The sequence below is a fragment of the Antechinus flavipes genome, chromosome 6 (assembly GCF_016432865.1).
Source record: "Antechinus flavipes isolate AdamAnt ecotype Samford, QLD, Australia chromosome 6, AdamAnt_v2, whole genome shotgun sequence".
In the NCBI taxonomy this organism is placed as follows: Eukaryota; Metazoa; Chordata; class Mammalia; order Dasyuromorphia; family Dasyuridae; genus Antechinus; species Antechinus flavipes.
The window spans coordinates 7,236,396-7,258,284 of record NC_067403.1 but is presented as its reverse complement, the minus strand read 5'-3'; the positions used below and the strand labels follow the sequence as shown (position 1 = coordinate 7,258,284).

At 40.3% G+C, this 21,889-nt stretch overlaps 1 protein-coding gene across 4 annotated transcripts in view; it reads right to left on the bottom strand.

The window, feature by feature from the left end:
* Positions 1-21,492, bottom strand: part of CC2D2A (coiled-coil and C2 domain containing 2A) — a 135,029-nt gene extending 113,537 nt beyond the window's left edge. For 3 of the 4 annotated variants that reach the window (XM_051965530.1, XM_051965531.1, XM_051965532.1), the window contains exons 1-2: positions 12,055-12,665; positions 10,619-10,742 (exon numbers count right to left, since the gene is read on the bottom strand). In XM_051965530.1, the coding sequence (XP_051821490.1) occupies positions 10,619-10,742; positions 12,055-12,273 (343 nt within the window). In that variant the 5' untranslated portion in view covers positions 12,274-12,665. Of the gene's footprint in view, positions 1-10,618; positions 10,743-12,054; positions 12,666-13,277; positions 13,359-15,626; positions 15,676-21,064 lie in introns of those variants that run through there. The other variant, XM_051965533.1, reaches the window with a different exon arrangement.
* Between the last annotated feature and the right edge of the window lie 397 nt (positions 21,493-21,889).

Here is a 21,889-nt window from a genome sequence, read left to right as displayed (position 1 = left end):
TCAATATATTTAATTTGCATAGTGAATGCATTTTCTTTTAATGTTTTGCTTCTCCTCTTCTAGAGTATCATTTACTCCTATACATTATGTTCCCAATCTATAGTTCTCTCTTTTGTTTCTTCGGTGAGAATTGTCCTTGCAGATTGCAGCATTTCTATTTTGTCGGTTATTTTGGCTGTGCAGGACATAAATTCTTTTCTCATATTCCTCATTTCTCTTTTAAACCAAGCAGAAACAGTAAATTATGGTTCCACGTTATACTCCTATTCCAAAATTCTGTCTTATCAAGTGTTGGATCACTTTCCTTTGTTTGGCAGGATTTAATCATAGACGCCTGCATTTCTTTACTAGATCTGGAAGCCATATTTCCTTCTGTTATTACCATGTTTCCTGTTGATCTGCCTATTTATGTCTAAGGCCTTGGAATTTTCTTCCTGAAATCTCTGGCATTTTAAATCTTCCTTTGCCATTATTTTCTGTGTTCCTCACTTTCTGATTCTACCCCCTGTGTGATTTTCTTGGGAGCTGGATCCCAAAGCATCTTAGCCTATTCCTATAATCTCTGTGTGTGTGTACAATATATTACTATACTGAGAATATGAGCTATACTCATAACTCCCCAGTCTAAGTCTGCCCCAACTGATCTCTGAGTGGTCAGAACTGATCCTGGCTGATCATATACTCTTTCCCTTAGGTTTGATTGAGTGCTTCTTCCTATACACACACTCATTCACTCACACATGCAGAGAGACAGAGAGACAGACAGACACACGGAGAGAGAGAACCTTGTCTTGGCTAATCTCTTAGTCCCTCTATTTCCAAGGTCTCTGGCTTAGCATCGGCTGTTAGAGTTTTGCAATATTGTGCCACGGATTGCAGCCCTTGGCAGGCTTTCGAGCCTGAAGAGTTATGGCCAAATGGCTTCAAACTTCTGCAATCTGGAAATGGAGTCTACATGGCTCTAAAGAGCGTAGAGCAGGGTTTAAGAGGTTAAGACTTTTGTGAGTCTGCATTGTGAATTTGGACCTGCTAGTACAGCCTCAATTCTGGTAGCATGAGAGGTGAGCAAGGAGTCTTGAGTGAGCTCAAGGTCAATAAGAATCCATGCAAGATTTTTTAACTTTCTTTTGGATTCTAGCTATGTTCCATCTTGGAGTCCACTGAATTTCTGTTTTAGACAGGTTTGAGAGATAGTAGGGATCAGAGAAAATGGTTAGTTCTCCATCTTGTTGCTTATATTACTCAGAAATCCACTTTTCAAGTTTGATTCACAAAGACAACATGTCCTCTCGGAAGGATTTCCATGTATTGGGAAACTGGCTTTCAAATAAAAATGAGCAGCAGAGCCAAAAGAACAGGGAACGGGAATGAGTTCTTCTTGGCCGGCAAGCTTGTATAAGTCATATCGTCTCTCTGAACTACGTGGCTGTCAGAGTCAATGATCTATATCCATGAAATTGGATGAATATCTATTTTCTAAAAGATAATATTACCCATAAAACCCCATGTTCCATAAAATTTAAAAATCTTCTAACTGTATTCTACCCTTTTGATTTTGGGTGGGACCTGTTATTTCAACGACTTAATAATTATAAGTAAATATTCCTATGGAGTTTACTATGTGCCAGATGCGATATATGCTAAGTACAATCATGTCACTTGATCCTCACAATAACCTTGTGAGGTAGGTGCTATCATTATACTCATTTTACATATGAGGAAACTAAGGTAAACAGAGGTTAATCTATTCTACCTTGCTGCCTTCACAGAACTCCAAGTGAAGAAACTCACCAATGATGGTTGGGTCCTTTTCAACAGCTTATAGTCTAACAGAGAGTTACTTGGGACACTAAGACGTTAAATAACTTGCCCAGACTCACTCTGGCTGTATGTGGCAGAGACAGAAGTTGAACACAAGTCTTCCTGACTGGTTTTCTTAAAAACTATTAGTCACAGAATAATGGGACCTTTGTTTTGGTACTACTTGACCAAACAGTGTTTCTTTAACAGCTGCAACCACTATAACATCCAATATAATCTTAAAAAATTACTGTCAATTACACCACTACATTACTAGTCAGATGTGTGATCCAAACACCGCTCCATTTTTCCTGCCCTTGGGAAACATCCATTTGCCAAGACTTGTGTAAGGGAATGATTTCACATTTATATAAAGTATCATATTCAGCAAACATAGCTCATGGGGCCAAAAAGACATGAAAGAGCACATAGCATCCCTAATATCAAAGTATGTATGTGAAAATAACATTCAATGTTTTTGCGTTAATATAATCCCATTCAGAGACATTCATAACTTACAAGTAATGACAAGCTTTTAGAGGATTCGATTCAAGGGAAAACATGCAGAATGTCCTTCAAACATAAATCTAATGTAGATTTCCCTGAGAAAAGTGGTGTGACTCATCGGGTTAAGCAAGGGATTAGAAATTCAACACTAGGAAGTTCTCTTCTTGAACAATCCTACCCATTGCTCAATCAAGCAATCAATTGACAAGTTTTTATTAAGATCTCTGTGCTTAATAAAGGAGGTGTGCAAAATATTGGGGATACAATAACAAAGAAGGAAAACTCTTATGCAAAAACATCTTAAATAAAGTTCATATATAAATATGATTACCATGAATATAAAGTGCATAAATATAAAAATATGTAAAAAGTTAAATACAAGGGAGTTTACATGTGAGGAGACAATAGTTGGAAGGGTACGAGTAAGATGAAAATCTGATTTATCCCATCACTTCTTCAAGGGATATTCCTTTTTAACATGTCTATCAAAACCATTATTAGCTCTCTTCAATCAAGCATCAGCTTAAGTAGTCTTGCCCATGGTTATATGGGTATTAAGTAGTTGAGGAAGATTTGAATTCACAACTTCTTCCCCCAATGTCCGACACACTAGACACTAGAGCACCTCGTTAGGTGACCAAGATGCTAGCCGAAGGAGAGCTATTTTATTATCATTCCTGGGCTGGAGGCTTTCTAAAAAGGCCATATTGGGATACCAGATGCATTATGGCTGCAAGTGTTTCAATGAGAAGCAGAATCATAGTATAGTGGAAAGAGGGCTGGTCTTAAGGTTAGAAACACTTGAATTCAAATCCTACCTGTGGCACACATTAGCTATGGACAGATCATTTAACTTTTCTGTAACTCCAATCAGTTCTCTAAGACTCTAAGCTACAGAAAAGTGACCAATCATCATTTGTGAAGAGGGTTTCCATGGCAGAAATGTACTGGCAAATATGAATCATCTAAGTAGAGCTGAGAGAACTTTGCTGTTCAGTCATTTCAGGGTCAGACTGAGTGACCCCCATTGGGGTTTTCTTGGCAGATATACTGGAGCAGTTTGCTGTATCTTTCTCCAACTCATTTTACAGATGAGGAAACTGAGACAAGCAGGGGCAAATGATTTGCCCAGGGTCATACAGCAAGGAAGTGTCTGAAGCTAGATTTGAACTCATGAAAATGAATCTTCCTGATTCCAAGCCTACTGTTCTATCCACTATGGCACCACTTAGCTGTCCCATCTGACAGAACAGCCTATGAAATAAGATTTTACGATGGTGGGAAGTTTCCATGTTACTAGGACATTAGAATAATTATTGGATTAGACAAAGGAGGTAGGGAACACTATTTCTACAGTCAAAATGTACTTCAAGTCCCACTTCCTGTGAGTGCAGATTAATTATCAGGCTAGTTGAAAGTTTAGTAATCTAGAGAATTGGTCCTGACATACAGAATAGGTGAATTTCAGTACACAGAGAGAGAAAAGAATGGCTGAAAAGAGCCCTGATGGAGAATGGGGCGGCACGCAGACAGATACCAGGGCACAGAGTGGGTCCAATATAATTTGATGAGTCTAGGACTTAGTGTAACCTCTGCCAACTTTAGAAGCAGGATTCACAAAAAAGGCTTTTAACTGCATTTTGCTATAATTGAGCCTCCCCCCTACACACACACATCCTAGGAACAGAGGATTCCTCCGCTGTTATTCCCAAGGCCTTGGACTCTGTTCATTTTGTCCAGCTTGGGTTGATTCCCCTGGTCTGGATCTGATCTTTTGTTTGCTTACAATCGCCTATCTTCCAGGCCTCCTCTTAGAAGCTGGCCTCCTGGTCTTGGCTTCTCCGGGTGAGTCAAACCCACCCTGGCAACACAATGAAAACCCTGGAAAAGCGCTTCTAAAGGGAGAATAACTGAAAGGTGGGGCAGACCAAAGATAACCTTTACCACCACAATCTTGCCTCAGATTGGGCTTAATTCTCCATTGGAACAATTTCCTAAAATACTCTCTCAGTATTCAGAGACATATCCTAGCCCTAATTTATTCTTTTTGTTGGTGTGAGTTAGAAACATTATGCACGAAATCCAAATCCTCCTTATGTCACTTTTAAAATCTCCCATACTTGTTCCTCCAAGACCTGAATGTTTTAACAACTTCCCCTTGAAATAAATTTGCCATTTCCTCTAATTAATCTCAAATTCTACTGGATGCTGAAGCATCTTTTTTAACCAACATTGAGAAATTGGCCCTAAAATATTCCTTTAATCATAGAAATAGAGAACAGCTGTTAGTAATGAAGAATCTGTGTTTATGAGACCCTACTTAACTTTTGATAGCTACTCCCTGAAGAGTCAGAACAAGATGGGAACAGAGGGGCTGAAAGGGAAATGTGGACTTTTTGGGATATTTGTTTCAATTGGAACATGACTTAAAAATAGATAGCAAGTTGTAGTTTCTAAGGTTTGATAACTTTTGCCGCTTGTAAAGCAAGACTTGGCAATTCTGGTTAAATGCATTCAATCAATCAAATGGTCAACTAATAAGCATTTATTAAATGTTTACTCTATGTCCTGAAGAATGCTAAGGGCTTTTTGATTAAAGTTATTTATTTTGAAAACATCTGCATAGATCATTTTCAACATTCACCCCTATAAAACCTTATGTTCCAAAGTTGTTCCTTCCCTTCTTCCCACCCTCTCCTCTAGATGGCAAGTAATCCAATATGTTAAACATGTGCAATTCTTCTATATATATTTCCACAATTAGCATGTGCACACACACACACAAAATCAGATCAAAAGGGAAAAAATGAGAAAGAAAACGAAATGCAAGCAAACAATAAAAAGTGAAAATACTGTGATTTTATCCACACCGGCCTCTCTCTGGCTGCAGATGGCTCTCTCTATCACAAAATTATTGGAACTGGCCTCAATCACCTCATTGTTGACGAGCCACGTCCATCACAGTTGATCATCATATAATCTTGTCGTTGCCGGGTACAATATTCTCTTGGTTCTACTCATATCACTTGGCATCAGTTCATGAAAGTCTCTCCAGGCCTCTGAAATTATCCTCCTGATCATTTCTTATAGAACAATAATATTCCATAACATTCATATTCATATCCCATCACTTATTCAGCCATTCCCCAGCTGATGGGCAGCCACTCAGTTTCCAGTTTCTTGCCACTACACAAAGAGCTGCCACAAACATTCTGGTACATACAGGTCTCTTTCCCTTATTTAAGATCTCTTTGGGATATAAGCCCAGTAGAAACACTGCTGGGTCAAAGGAGATGCACAGTTTGATAACTTTTTGAACATAGTTCCAAACTGCTCTCCAGAATGGTTGGATCCATTCACAATTCCACCAACAATGCATCAGTGTCCCAGTTTTCCCACATCCCCTCCAACATTTATCATTGTCTTTTTCTGTCATCTTAGCCAATTTGAGGGGTATGTAATGATATCTCAGAATTGTCTTAATTTGCATTTCTCTGATCAATAATGATTTAGATCATTTTTTCATATGGCTAGAAATGGTTTTAATTTCTTTATCTGAAAATTGTTCATATTGGAATTTTTTTAAAAAGGACAAAAGCAGTCTCTGCCTCAAGGATTCCACATTCTAATGGGGAAGGACATCCTGCATTTGACTTAGGAACAGACACGATTCCTGGAAGCAGCAAAGTGGCTCAGTGGATAGTGAACACTGGCACATCTAGGTAAGAGTGCTGGACTGGGAAATCAGAAAGATGAGTTCAGATCTGATTGCAACCATTCCTTAACTATATGACTTTAACCAAGACATACCCTCTGTTTTCCCCAACTACAAAAATGGGGATAGGAAAGGCAGTTACCTCTTAGGGTTGCTAGAAGGATCAGACAATATTTGTAAAATGTTTGGCACGATACCTGGCACATAGGAGGTGCTACATATAGATGTCTACTCCTTTTCTCTTCCCTTCCCATTAAGCAAAGTTACTTAACTTCTCCAGGCTTGGTTTGTTCATCTGTAAAATGGGCATCTTACTAGATGATGTCTAAAAAGTCTTTTCAAGCTCTGAAATCTGACTTGATGAACCTATGACACAGAGAAGTAGGAGAGGGCAAAGGCACCCTTTGTCTATTCTGACAAAATCCCATCTTTGCTGCTTTGAGGGCCTTTTAAATGCTCCCTATATATTTTCTTCACCAGCTGTTGTAGCAATATGAGATCATGCTGATTACTGTGGCAACTTCAAGGTATTTTTTTTCCTTGAATACAGACAGTTTTGAATATGTCAAAAAGGATTCATCTATTAAAAAATATTTGTAGTAATTCTTTCTGTGATGGCAAAGAACTGGAGATCCCAAGGGGTGCCCATAAATTCGGAATTAACTGACCAAATTATGGTATATGAATATGATGCAATGTTATCGTGCCATAAGAAATGATGAAATAGATGGTTTCTGAGAAATCTGGGAAGTCTTCTCTGAACTGATGCAAGGTAAAGCATAGAGAAATAGGAAAACAATGTATGCAATGACAGTTATTGTGAAGACAAAGAACTGTGGAAGACTTCAGAACTCTGATCAAGGTGATAATCAACCACGATTCCAAGGAATCGATGAAGCAGGCTACTCCACCTCCTGCTAGAGAAGTGATGGACTCACGATAAAGAATGGGAGATACATGTTTGGACAGGGTCAACATGCGATCTTTTCCCTTTTTTTCCCTGAGGTTGAACACACCTATATGTTACAAGAATTTTAATTTTTTCCAATGGTAGATTGGGCTAATGAGTAAGTAAATGCTTATTAGTTGAAAAAAATAAACAAAATTAAGTTAGAAAAAACTTAAATCAACCATTTTAATAATGCTTCTTAAAGCATTAAGTATCTTTTATAAGAGAGGATAAAAGCAGAAATTAAAATGTAACTATTACAAAGCACTGAGAAGACTGAAATGTTAGATTACTTTTTCTACATGTGTTAGAATGTATTCAACGTAAGTTACTTAAGTGGTGAGTAAGGTAAATATTTCTCTCTGCAACTGTATTTTTTTTCATAGAAAAATATAGAGGTGGCCCCGCATGTAACAATAATCTTAATAAAACTAGCACCACTTAATCAATACTGCCTCTGAATATAAAAAGTAACTAAAGCACACAGAATAAAATGACAACTATTTCTCTCTGCAACTGTATTTTTTTCATAGAAAAATATAGAGGTGGCCCCGCATGTAACAATAATCTTAATAAAACTAGCACCACTTAGTCAATATTGCCTCTGTATATAAAAAGTAAACAAAGCACACAGAATAATATAACAAAACAAAAATTGGACATTTCTTAAGAACCGAATGTGTACGGAGCACTTAGCCAGGTGCCGGATGAAACTCAGGAATAAGTAAATTCCAGTCGCATCTCTTGTGGAGCTCTGCTACTTCAGGTGGCATTTGATAGGGGCTTATGAGAAATATCCCACCAACTAAAATACCAAATAAAGCAAGATAATTTGAGCAGGCTAGAAGGTGGACCAGTGATTTTTTGGAAAATAGCAACTCTCATGGGGATAAAAATCCCTTTCCCAATGCAAATGAAATAACATATTCAAATATTTTACAAATCTTAAAGTAGGGTATTTTAGTGTTTTCTAGCTATAATTTTTAGATCACTTGGAGGTGAAGCAATTTGCCTTGCAATGAGGCTTAATTAGGGCTAATGTTCAAATCCCTTCATTCCATACTCTATTTTTGCTGCCCTTTCCCACCTTCACCCTTCTAATCCAACAGGATCTTCCCTTGTAACAAGGTCAGTTAAATACTTCAAAGCTGGCTAGCGGACTGTGTCTGACGCCTTGGGCCGCCTTCTCTGATAGGTCTTCTTGGAATAAACCGGAGAGCAAAACAGCGATGGCAGCTGTCTGCAGCAAACGCATCCTCGCAATAACCTCAACAGTCCCACATAGGAAAGATTCTTTGAAAGGGAATTCAGTTTTTCAAAGTGGCCAAAAGTACGTGTGAGCCAGCGAGCGCGATTACATTGAATCAGACCATTTCTGCCAAATATGGAGCACGGCTATAAAGTCACCAAACATATTCTTGCGTGACTTTGAAATGAATTCTGAAAATGGCATTTCCAAAGGTCTATGCCCATGGCAGCATCAGCGGAATAAGTGCATAATTTCTCAAGGGGACGACTTCAAAGGGGCTAAAATTCATCTGGCCGCCTGTATTCTTCAATTATGTCTAACTTGAAAAGGTCAGTAACCTATGACTTCATGGGTATAGGTATTCTAATGGTGTGTGCAATGAACAAATAGCACTCTTTTCCATGACTCTCTTAAGTGGTTTTCGAGAGTTGCATTTGCCAAAAAATCCATCACCCTTCAGTTAACCTGATGATGGATAGTTTTGATTGTAATTAGTCTCAGCCACAGTCAGCAAGCACCTAGTCCACCATTAGTCACACTCAAAGCCTTTGAATTTCGATGGGCCCCGTCAGACTGCAGGCTACTAGAATGGATTTCAAGAATGTAGCGTTACCTCCGTGCCATGATGAGGGATTCGACGAGGACATTGGTGGAGATTTAATTAAAATTAAATTAAAAATAAGCATCAGAGACCGTGTGAAGCAGTGGATCTAGAGGTAGCTTCAGAAAGACCCAAGTTCAAGTATTGCCTCGGACACTGGCGGCTCTATAATCTCACAGAGCTGTAGGCAGCTAAGGCTATAGCTTGCAGAGAAATCACTCCCCTGATTGCCAGAAGTCGTTTCCTTCCCCAGGATTTCCCTGTATCAATGAAATCACCAGTTCACCGCCTGACCCTCTATTTTCAGAATTTATTAAGAATGTGCCAGGTTATCTGGCTACGTGGTGGAATTATGATGAAAGACAAGGCAAAAACAGCCCATTCTCAAGGAACTCACTATCTAATGGGGAGACACAACATGCAAAAAACCCCACTATTCATATACGCACACACTCATGTCATCATAATGTAGTTCTCTAATATCCTTACATATAATAATCAATAAGTTATATACTTAAAGTCCTATAAAATTTTATGTAAAGTTTACAGTGTGCACATAGTTTTTGCATTCTCCTCCCATTAGTGTGTTTATACATACACATGCATGAACTGTATATAAATATATAATAATTATGCTATTTATAATAATTATTATATAGAATATGTAATAATACATACATATTTGTATATATATATATACATACATGCATATACATATGCACACACAGATGGGATAAATTACATATAATCACAGAGGAAAGGTAATCGCATTAAGGAAGGCTGGGAATGGCTTCTCGAAGAAGGTGGGCCTTGAACTGAATCTGGAAGGGAGCCAGGGAAGTCTCGAAGTAGAAATCATAAAGCATAACTGAAGCCCACTAGGGTTATGGGACTTATCCAAGATCATACACATGAGATTAGAACCTGGATCTTCTTAAAGGCCCACAGCATCTTCAAATCCTTCTTTCACCCACCCTCTTCTCTGAGCCAAACTCTGGGAAATGGAGTGCACGTTACTCATTTTTCCACTTAATCACCCTTTGCTTGAGTGTGATTTCTCCTGACCCCAAGTATGTAGCCTGGCTCTCTAAGACTTTGAAGGTCCTTGGGAAATGGGCAGCAGAGTGTCTGCACTTCCTGTTTATTCCTCACAAAACTCATTGTAAAAAGTAGCCATAAAACTCCCCGCAGGAGGATAGAGAGCTTGCTTCAGCATCACAAGACCAGACTTCAAGTTTTACTTCTGACAGATATTGGCTGTGATCCTAGTAAAGTTACTTCATCTCTTGGTGTGTCAATTATTTAATGATGATGATGATGAGAGCTAGCATTTATACAATACTTTAATATTAGTAAAACTTTTTTATATATTGTCTTATTTTATCCTACAAACAATCCTGGAAAGTTGGTGCTATTATCTCCTCCAAAACCTCAATCCCCTGCCCTTCCACAATTTCCAGACTGATTGAGATAAACAGGATTGTGTGACTTGGCCAGAGCCATGCAGCTAGTAAGTCTCTCAGGCCAGATTTGAATTCATGGCTTTTTAAATTCTAGATCCAGTATCCTCTACTCACTGGATCATTTCTCTTCTAAGATATCTAAGATTAAGAAGAGAAAACACTAATCTGGTTTTGTAGGGGAAGTTTCTTGATTAGGAGTTCTTTATAAATAAATAATAAATCAACAAAAGTTCTCTCTCTCTGGGTCTGATCCCAGACAAGCAAACAAGCAAATCCAGCCAGGTGAGCTCATAGGGAACATGCAACGATCGCTAGGAATTGGAGATGAACTCACTCCGGGGCCCTTTGCGGACCGTGGCATTTAGGAGATTTGGTTCTGACGCATCCGGTTGCTGCTCCTGTTGAAAGCTGAGATTAGCCGCCCCTTCCAACTGCTCTTCCAGGCCGGAGTCCTGCATCTGAGTAAACGGCAAAGTTAAAAGTTTATTGAAATACCTGCAAAACATATCCCCATACTTAAGAAACGGGGTCTGTTTTTCCACTGTGCCTGTGTGTTCAACCAGTCCCCGGTGTGCCCAACTTTCCTCGACCCCATTTGAGATTTTCTTGACAAAAACACTGGAGTGGCTTGCCACTTCCTTCTCCGGCTCATTTTACAGATGAGGAAACTGAGGCAGACAGGCTGAAGTGACTTGGCAGGGTCACACAGCTGGTGTCTGAGGCCAGATTTGAACTGGTGAAGATGAGTCTTTCTGACTCCAGACCTGCTGCTCTATTCCCTTTGCCACCTAACTGCCTTACTGTTCCCGGACATAACGTTCTTGAGAAGTGGCTCCTGGGATCACAGAGCCAAAAAATGCTCTTTGGGGAGTCTCTAGAGCAACAGCTTGATTGTCCAGAGGAGGACAGGGAAGTGCGGAGGGGCTGAGCTTGCCCAGGGCCTCTTGGGTGCCCGGGCCAGTGTGGGGATGTGAAGCTGGGGCTCCGGGATCTGGCGGCCATTCTCCCATGCTGCTGTTGTGCGCCGTCACTGAACATCTGGCTAAGGGGTTCTCGTGATTCCGGATCCTGTGCTCCTAGAATGTTCCTAACAAATCTCCAGGGAGTTTAATTTGCTTCTATTAAAAAGCCCCATTCAAGGGGGAGGGGGGGCGGAGGGGGCAGAGGGGAGCCCAAGCAAAGCAGTGCTCTCAGGCTGGGAACCCCTCCCGAAGCGCCCAAGCAGCTCTTCAGCCCTGCATCGAGAGGGCAACTAATCACCAGCCTCCCTTTCTCTTCCTCTCAATTCTAAGCAAGTCTGAGCGGGATCTGAGGTCAACAGTAGATGGAGGAGGTGAGGAGACCTCTCAGTGCCTCCCCTCTCCCCTGCTTAGGGGCTGCCCGATTTCCCGCCTCCCCAGCCCCCAAGCAGGGGAGTCGCCGACGGGCAGAGGCCCCAAGGGCGCGCGCCCCCTTCTCCCCATCCTGCCCCCCTCCCCTTCAAAGGCTTCTCCCAAGCCCTGAGCTCTATGGATTTGGAGGGGCTGTCCCGAGGGAGTTGGGAACTCTGGGAGTGCACGGGGCCTCTTTCCCCACGTGTGGCTGCGGCTCCAGCGGCCCGCAGGCTCCCTCCTCGCCCCCCGCAGTTCTGCCCAGCCAGCTCGCCCCCCTTTCTCCTCGTCTCATGTGAGCGGTGCCCGGGCGAACCCAGCCCTGAGGATGCCAGGGGCATCACGTGCCGCCCAAGATGGCGCCCCCCGTCTCCCCCAGCCTGGGCTCTCCCGAGCTCACCGTGCCTCCCGCTCCGGGCCGTGCTCGGGACGGGCCCCGCTGACCGCCTGTCCTCGAGCCCTTCACCTTCCCGGGGCCGCTCCCAGCCACAGGGGATGCCGTGGTGGGGGCCGGCCGGCGGCAGCTCCCTCCCGCCGGATCCCGCCGAGCGCGGACGGAGGGAGAAGGGAGCGCTCGGCCCGGCCGGGAGCCCGCCGATTCCCAAGCCTGCACTGCCATCTACAGACCGCCGGGGGCCGGCAGGCCCTGCCCGAGGCTGCCCGGCCGCCCGCGCGTGGGCTCCGCGCAAAGGGCCCGACTCCCGGGGAGCCCCGCGCTCCCAAACCCGGCTCCGGCCTTCCGCGAGTTTCCCTGGACCCAGGGCTGTGGGTGCCCGGGCACCCCCAGGGAAACCCCCCCTCCCGCCTTCCCCAGCCCAGCAGATGGAGGCAGCTCCAAAGGAATTGCCCGGTTCTCTCCCCACACGGTCCAGAAGTTGGCAGAACCCACTCCAGTTCGCCAGTCTAGAACTCAAGGGGTTCCCAAGGAAATAGGGATGTTCTAGGATCTTCGGGGTCGAATTCTCCGGGGGGCCAGGAATGATTCAGTATTTCTTTCTCATCTAGGATTTCTGGACGTGGAAACGTCTTACTTCATATTTGGAACCCTCTCTTACGTTGGGCTGAGCGCAGGACAATGTCATTCCCCCCTTTTCTTGTTCACATTTAAGTTTAAAGTAAAAATAAATAGAAAAATTAAAAAGTCATTCAGAGGGGCTATCCTTGTATTAAATGTGCCCTGGAGCCAGGACAGAGGATAGCTTTCTTTTTCTTTTCTTTTCTTTTCTTTTTTTTTCTCTTTCTTTCTTTCTTTCTTCGTTCCTTTCTTTTTCTTTCTTCCTTTCTTCCTTCCTTTCCTATTTTTTTTAAATTTCTAATATAAAGAACTTTAAGATCATCTGTCTTATAGTTGATTAATAATAATAATAAAAGTAGCTGATGTCTATGTAAGAACTTACAATAACCCTGGAAAATTACTTCAGGAATTCATTTTCCTGTTTTAGACTAAGAGAAATTCAAATACAGTGCAGCTAGATGACTTGTCCAAGATCACACAGCTGTTAAGCACCAGGAGCAGTTTCAAATGCAGATCTCCTTACCTTAGGTCCATTGCTCTTTTATGCAAAGTTCTACTCCCCTTTTGTTTAAAAAGAAAGACAACTGGCACAAAAATGATAACCCTACCTGTTTCTTTCTTCTTTGTTTTTGGACTTTCAACTTCTTCTTCAGTTTTTCTGCCTCTTCATCTTCATTTTCAACAAACTCCTTTGTCCAAAAAAAAAAAAAAAAAAGTTGAAGTTGTAGGTTTATTTATTCAAATTTAAAACAATTTAACAATTAAAGATCCTTAACTGTATTTTAAAATAAAAACAAAATCACAGCAAAGATAAAAAGGCACAGGCCCTCTACTTCATTATGTTGCAGAATCCCTTTTGGATCCCTAGATCACCCTCATCACTGCTGCCCCATCACCATCACCATCCTTGGCACCAGGGATCACAACATGAAGGACACTGAACTAGGAGCCAGAGACCAGCACTCAGATCTTAGTTGTAACTTATTAAATGTGGGATCTTAGAAGACTCACTTCATTACCCTAAGCCTCAGTTTCCTCATCTGTAAACTAGCAGAGTTTGAATGCATGACCTTTACGCCCTCTTCTTTCTAACATTTTGTAATTTCATTGGATTTTTTTTTCATTATTCAGAGACTATATAAAGCTGCACTATATCTCTATATCTTTGTTCTCTCTCTCTCTCTCTCTCTCTCTCTCTCTCTCTCTCTCTCTCTCTCTCTCTCTCTCTCTCTCTCTCTCTCTCTCTTCTTCCCTTTTTCCCTCCCTCTCTCTCAGCCTCCCTCCTTCCCTCTCAACCTCCCTCTTTCCCTCCCCCTTCTTCTCTATCTCCCTCCCTCCCTCTCTCTGGCTTTCTTTTTCCCTCTGTCTGTGTCAGTCTCTCTTCATACTTTCTTCCCCCCCCCCCAATATGATTAGAGATTTAGACCTCAAACTTCATCTTCTCCAAACTTTTCATTTTACAGATGAGAAAACAGAGGCTCTGGGAAGCTGTAATTCACCTAAGATCATGTTTTGTAAGATGTTTGAGGAAAGAAACTGCCTTTTGCCTCTTTTTTGTGTCCCTAGATTTTAGCATAGCACCTGGCCCTTAGGAGGCACTTAATAAATGTTTATTGAATTATTATTGAACATACATGTATATACACATTTGTATATGTATATATGTACACACACATGTGTGTGTGTTTATGTAAATACATGTTAAGTTTAGCAGTAAGTTTTGAACCTCAGCCATTTAGCTACAGTGCCAGTGGTCTTTCCTCTGTCTCTTGTTGCCTCCTGTCATGGGTGGGTTCCCAGAAATTGAATCTTCTCACAGTTTGCCTTGGGCCCAATAACTACTTCTCCAGATCCCCCAAAACTTGCTCGGGTTCTTTTATTTAGGATAGATTCTAGGGCAGCCATCTTGACTGGTGGGGACAATTTATTGTTTTGGACAATTATTATTATTAATTATTTTTTTATATATTTATATAAACATAAATATAATAATAATTAAATAAATAATATTATTATAATAATGAACACCCACTTTATAGTTCTTGAACTATTTCATCTCATTTGATCCTTACTGCAATCCTGGAAGGCAGGTTCTAGGAACTGCTTCAAAGAGAGGCAAGAACCTTTCTGGGAGTGAATAGGGAAATCACCTTGACTGTTGACAGCAGAAGTGTCAAGGTGGAACGGCAATAAACTTGCCAAAGAATAATTTGGCCTCTGTAGAGTTAGGGAACTGAAATGGGGTGAATATTTTGGCACTTTCTTGGGGGAAAGGACTAAAGAGGAGGAAGAAGAGGCAGGAGACTCTTCTCCTCAGAGCCATTGAACAAGAGAATTTGAATGGGCTTTAAAATCCAATCCTCCTATTTTATGCATTAAGGAAATTTATGTCTAAAAGTTGAGAACTGAGTGGCCCATACTCATGCAACAAGTACAGTGTCTTTCTCCCAATATTCAAGAAATGAGGAGAAATAAACTTCTTAACATCTGGATTGACTTTAAACTCCTCAAGGACCAGGGACTGTTTTTTATTTGAAAAAACTGGGAGTAATATACTTCAACAGTCTGTCTCCTTCTGATATCTCAAAACCCTTTACAATTGAAAATTGTTTCCTCTTTTCCCAAATGCTCAGTAGAGTCAGGGGTGCCAGAGCCACCTCAAACAGGCTAGAAGATTATTAGATTTTTAGTGAGAATATTTAGACTTTGGAATCAGGGCTTGACTTCTTGCTTTGTGGATTGTCTGAACTGAAGAAGTGATGGAGAAAATGTTAATAAAACTGATTAAAAGTAGACCATTCCTCTCCCTCTCCCCCATCAGAGTGAGTTGTTAAACATTTACCAGCATAACCCCAATGAGAATATATTCTGTATACAGTTGTTATCAGAACTAGATGTTCATTATTAGTGTGATTTCTTCACACAGAAAGTCCTCCCCTTTCTCCCCAAATACTTACCTCTGAGATAATTTTCACTTTTTCTTCTTGGTGACTCATTTCTGGGTCCCTGAAGAGCAAAGTCAAAACAAAGAAATCAGACATTGTGGATTTGTTGTTGTTGTTCAGGAAGCTTGAATTGCATTGCAGGATGAATGTTTGTGAAACACTCGTAAGAATACTAAATCTCATTGTCTAACTCATCATCTTCCAGTAGAACCCTAGCTAAACTGTAGTTTAGGGCTTATTAAATTTACCTTATATAAACAGAAAATTCATCCTATGATCTCCCTTGATAAATGCTTGCAATTTGTCTAAGTCCTCTAAGTTATAATGTCCTTTCTTCATCTCTACCACCCTTCCTCGTCCACTATTATTCTAATATCTGTTCATTTACCTGACTATTATGTATCAGCCTGAAATGTTTTCCTTCCGTTTTCTTCCTCTCCCCTTCCAATTTATCCTTCATGTTGCTGCTGGATTAGTCTTTCTTATGTCAAGATACCTGGTCATGGAACTCTCCTGTTCAATAACTTTGGGTGGTCTCTTATTGCTCCAGAATGAGATCTACACTTCTCTGGCTGATGGTCTAGACCTACTCCCTGAAATCTCACCACAACCTCCTTTCATTTCACTCCCTTCGTGCTTCACCCAAATGGGGCAATTAGCTGCTCTCTACACTCAATATGCTTTTGTTCATGGCTAATCTACAAACATTTATTAAGCATCTACTATATATAAGGCGACAGGGATACAAAGAACTTTCTCCTCAACAGAACAGTCTCTGTCTTCAAGGACATTTCATTCTAATGCACTGTGAAAGAGGGATACAACACATAAACAATAAAAAAAATACAAAATTATTTAGGAAGGAAAGAACATTAAAAAAATTAATGGGATTAGAAAAGACTTCCTGTGGGAGATGGCACCTGAGCTGATAAAATGATCCTTAAAGGAAGCTCAAGATATCAAAAATTACTCCAAGATCCAGTGACTATGATAATGTAATTGAAAAAAAAAAAGGAAGTCAGTTTTGCTAATTGTATGATCACTCTTGACTCCAGAGAACAGATAATTAAATATATTATTCTTCTCTTGATAGACTACTAGGGATGCAGAATGTTGCCTACCCTGCCACAAGTAGTTACTGTGCTGGCTGGGAGAGTCCAGTGGGATGGAGATGTCTGGTAAAAAATGCAATGTTAAAAGAAAAAGGTATCAATAAAAATTAGTAAAAGAAAAGAAAAGAGAAATCTCAAAGAGGAAATAAATTAGATGAAAGAAGAGTGGTAGGGGGAACTAAAATATTCTAAAATATGGTAGCATGTCTTCCACAACACTTTGGGTATTATTCAATAACAATCGTGCCCTGGACTCAAAGCCACTCCTTTAGTTCATCTCATTTTTGAAAATCTGTACACAGTTTTTTTTTTCTTTTCTTCAAAGAAAATTTAATTCTAAAATAATCAACTCTTGATTATACACATTTCCAAGGCACTTGTCATGGTTTGCTTCTCTCTAACTGCTAAGATTCCAATAATGCAAGACCCTTATAACCCAGTTAGTCCCTCCCGTCTATTTTTCCATATGTTCCTTTTCCCTTTATATTCACGATACTTTCTATTTTTCCATGGAATCTAGATGAGTCTAAGACTGTGATTTCCTAAGTAATTTGGACATGGACTATTCTTGTCTAGATAAGTTTAATAGAATCTATAAGTGCTTTTCCTGTGTCTCTGAATGGAAGAACAGCAGGGATCTCAGAGGAACCAATGTTAGAAGAAAAACTTAAGAACACTGATAAATGCCATGGTCAACCATGGTTCCAGAAAACCGATGATGAAGCAAAGCCCTCACTTCTTAATACAAATGATCGATTTAAGAAGATAAATAAGACACGTTTGGGGAGTGTAGAAATTTGTTTTGCTGGACTATATTTATTTATTATAAGAGTTATGTTTTTCCCCCACTCCCACCTCCAATTTGGAGTGGGAGAGAGAGAAAAGAAGGGGAAAAATCAAACCATAAAAATGTTTTAGGAGAAGATGGGGAAATGAAACCTACTTTTATACTGAAAACTGTCTCACAATTCTTTTTTATACATGCATAATTTCACTTTTAATATTTCAGAGAGAAAATTAAAGTTGGTAGTAAATTTCTTCCCATAGAATCATTATTCATATGTCATTGAACAATGGCAATCCAGATTTCATGGTATATCCTGGGAAATGTCAGACCATTTTTCTCCCTCAACTCTTTCCAAAGCTATCCTTTTCTCACTAATCCCTGATGAGTTTCCCCCCACCCAAACTGTTTCAGGGGTGCCAGAGACATAGAGGCGATAACAAAATCCACTGAATTGATGAGGCTTTTGAAAAACATTTCTGCAACTTTATATCATTTAGCAGCAAGGATTGGAACTAACTCTAAAGAAAAAGTTTAGCATCCAGTTCTTATCTTAAAAATATAATTTTCTATTCATATTTTATATAGTAACTAAGAGAGGCAGCATAGCCTAGTGGATAAAAGAGCTGCTTAAGAGCCAAAAAGAATTAGATTCAAATCTGACCTCTGACACATAGTATGTCCATGGGCAAATCACAGTCTCTCAGTTTCCCAAATAACTCTTGAGGACTATAAGTTACTGTGAAGATATGCACTTGCATTTGGCTTGGGATGTTTTACCATGGGAGTTCCATATATTAATGAAACAACAGGACTGGCCCCTCCGAAATAACATTTAGATGACATAGATATTTGAATTCTTCAAAGATCTCGAATTCCATCAGTGTACTTATTTCCTCCACAACTTAGGAGGTGATCCACAATGTATCATCCTTCGGCCCACATAATGATAAACGCCTTCCAATTCAGCTAGCCTGATGTTCACACATGAAACATGCATTCTATCCCAGAGACTATATGCAAAAGCTTCTTAAAACTCAAGTCTCATCTTGTCATTCTCCTGCTTGAGAACCTTCAATGACTTCCTATTGCCTTTCAAATAAGATATAAACACACATGTAAGATTAGCATTTAAAGCCTGCACAATTTGGCTCCAGCTTATTTTTCCAGGTGACTTGGAATGGCTTCCACTTGTGTGTCCCATCTTGTAAACAAATTAACCTATTTGCTTCACTATTCTCTGTACACAAAATATCATTTTCTGTATCCAGGCTTATGTTTTGCTTGCACTCTATGCTTACTTCTGCTTACTAGATTCCCCAAATCCTTTACTGGCTCAATTCATCTGCCATTTTCATTCTCTCTCTCTCTCTCTCTCTCTCTCTCTCTCTCTCTCTCTCTCTAATCCAATTCCTTCCATTTTATTTTATTTATTTTCAAAACATATGCCTAGGTAACTTTGCAAAATTGACTCTTGCAAAACCTTGTGTTCCAAATTTCCCTTCCATTGCCCCGCCCTCCCCTAGATGGCAAGTAATCCAATATATGTTAAACATGTTAAAATATATATATATATATAATTCAATATTTGCTTACACATTCATACAATTATTATGCTGCACAAGAAAAATCAGATCAAAAAGGAAAAAAAATGAGAAAGAAAACAAGAGGCAAGCAATCAACAACAAAAAGAGTGAAAATGCTATGTTGTGATCCACACTCAGTTCCCACAGTCCTCTCTCTAAGTGTAGATGGCTCTCTTCATCACAAACTCATTAGAACTTCATATGCCAATTTCTATAGAGCATCTTTGCTGGTCTTTCTAATTCTAATCACTCTCTTGCTCTTCACATTATCATTATTATGTCGCTTACGTGCATTGTCCTCTTGTGAGAGGAAACTTGATTTGATGGACAGAAGATCAACTGTTTTTGAAAACAACTAGACCAATTTCAAATCTTGCTTCTGATCTACCTTGGTTGTGTGACATTGGTCAAGTCACTTAACTTCTCAGGGCCCTGGTCAATTTTCTAAGACTATAAATTGCAAAACTGGTACTGATCTGCATGAGTAGAGAGGATTCTTCAGAAAGAGTTTCTTATACCAATGAAATCACAGGTCTGGACTGTTCCCCCTCATCTCCCAGTAGAATGTATTCTTTAATGTGTCCTCTCTCATTTTGCTGTTGCATCCCCAGTCCTAGCATAGTGCCTGACACATAATAGGTACTTCATTAAACACTTCATAGTTTGGCTACAATGACTCTTTTGGCCTAGCCTTTGACAACCCAACACTATCTCCAATCCATGAAAAGTATATTTTGAGCAAAGGTATAACACAAATATATTTAATAGAATATCATAATTTTTCTGGAATATAAAAGTCACATGCTCATACATGTGTAGTAGAGTGAATAGAGAGCTGGCCTGGGCTCAAGTCCTAACTCTGGCCCATCCTGATTGGTCCTGAGCAAGTCACTTCATCTCTCAGAATTCTCGGCAAGGCTCTCAGACTTTTTTCTTTTTGAAGCCTTTACAATTACATTGAGAGAGGGAGTTTTCTCACCCAGAAGTTCCCAATGAAATGGCTACTTCAGTCCATATAGACTAAACAGTCACTTTCTATGTAAATATATACAATACATACATCTATGCAAATAACTAATACCTATATGGAGATGTTATGAATATATACTAAGTGATGAATATGTAGCAATTTGCATCACTTTGTTGGCTGTAGTATACATATGTATAAAGTACATATGGATTCTATGTAATACACACAAACACATGCAATGTAACACATAAAACATGCATACATACACGCATCCACGTAAATAAATAATGCCTTTATGTAGATATTTTACATATATACAAAGTGAAGTATATGTAATGATTCATATGACTGTTGCCTCCAATATACATATGTGTATGTACATATATGTTTTATATAATATCCACATATACAATATAATGTACAATATACACACACATACACTTTCCTCATACCTTTCCACAGAGGAAAAAGTCACTTAAAACTTTATCTAATATATTATCTCTGTGTCTTTTGAAAATAACAAGAGTAACCTTTTGGATGATGGTTATAAGACTCCAATTATTGCCAAGAAAAATAATGCTGCAAGTATGCTGGGCTTATGTTTGTTATCCCATCAAACATCCCTCCTACTTAAGTGAAGATAAAAAGGCCTGAGGCTTTGCAATATACTAAAATATTCCCAGCAAGCTACAATTAAGCTGGACAGCTAGCAAGGGAGGCAGAAGGAGGCCTAGGAATCAGTGCTGAGAGTCAGGATAGCCGCCTGTATTTCCTGCCGCAAATCAGGCACCAGATTGGAGCTAAGCCCCAGGTATCCATGATCACAGGGCTTGGAATGGTGCCTTCTCTTTCCAGAAGCAAACCCCCCAGAAAGCTAACGCAGGGGCTGGAAAAGCCATAAAAGCCCGAGCTTGCAGTCCCCGGGTAGGCTGAATTCGGCCGCAGGCCTGAGCACTCGGGGGCCTGACTGTGATCACACCTGTAAACGGGATCTTTACCTGAAGGCACTGTACTCAAGACCCAGGAAAGGCTCGCCTCTCTTAAGCCCAGAGGCAAGAGGCAGAGGGAGCAGTGTCTGTGCCCAGGCTTCTCCCAGATCCCCCGCTGGCAGGGCTGGCCTTCCTCCCGCTTCACTTCCCAACTTGTAGGAGCTGCTCACATAACAGAAACTGCCAGCGTAGCAACGCCTGTTGCTAAGGGAGGGGACGTGGATTACTTTCTTTCCTTCTTCTTCTTTTTTTTTTTTTTAAAGTGACAGCTTCCAAGGAAACCTTTTATGGCAAGCAAAGTTAAAAAACATATTGGGTAAAGAAAGGAGCTGATCCAACTGGAAAAGAACAGAGACAAACTCAGACAGGAGACAGAGGGAGGGACACAGAACAGCCAAGATTCAGGACTCCCCCCCCCCCCCTTTCAAATATACAATGTCATGAGAGTTTATTCTGGAAAAATGAATAGCCCAATTCAGACAGACTTAGGGCCTTGGGAATCTTGGTGAGGTGTCTGTTTTGGGACTTCAAGATTTTTACTTAGGATTTTTCTGAAGCAAATTTTTATTTTTCCTCCCGAGCTGACTCTGCCTTCCACCAAGCCTGCTTCTTAGTTGTTTCTTGCTATCACTGACTTATACTCACTAATATGAATGGTCACCAAAGAAAGCACAGTAAGGAAGGTGAATATTTTTTAACACATCACCTTTAGATTAGATCCCACCAATGCATCAGATTTCATCAGTAGTGAAGATTGCAATGTGTCATCCTCTGCAACTGTTATCTACCTTCTTCTCACATTGTCTGATGAGAACTTACTCAGCATTCGGAGGC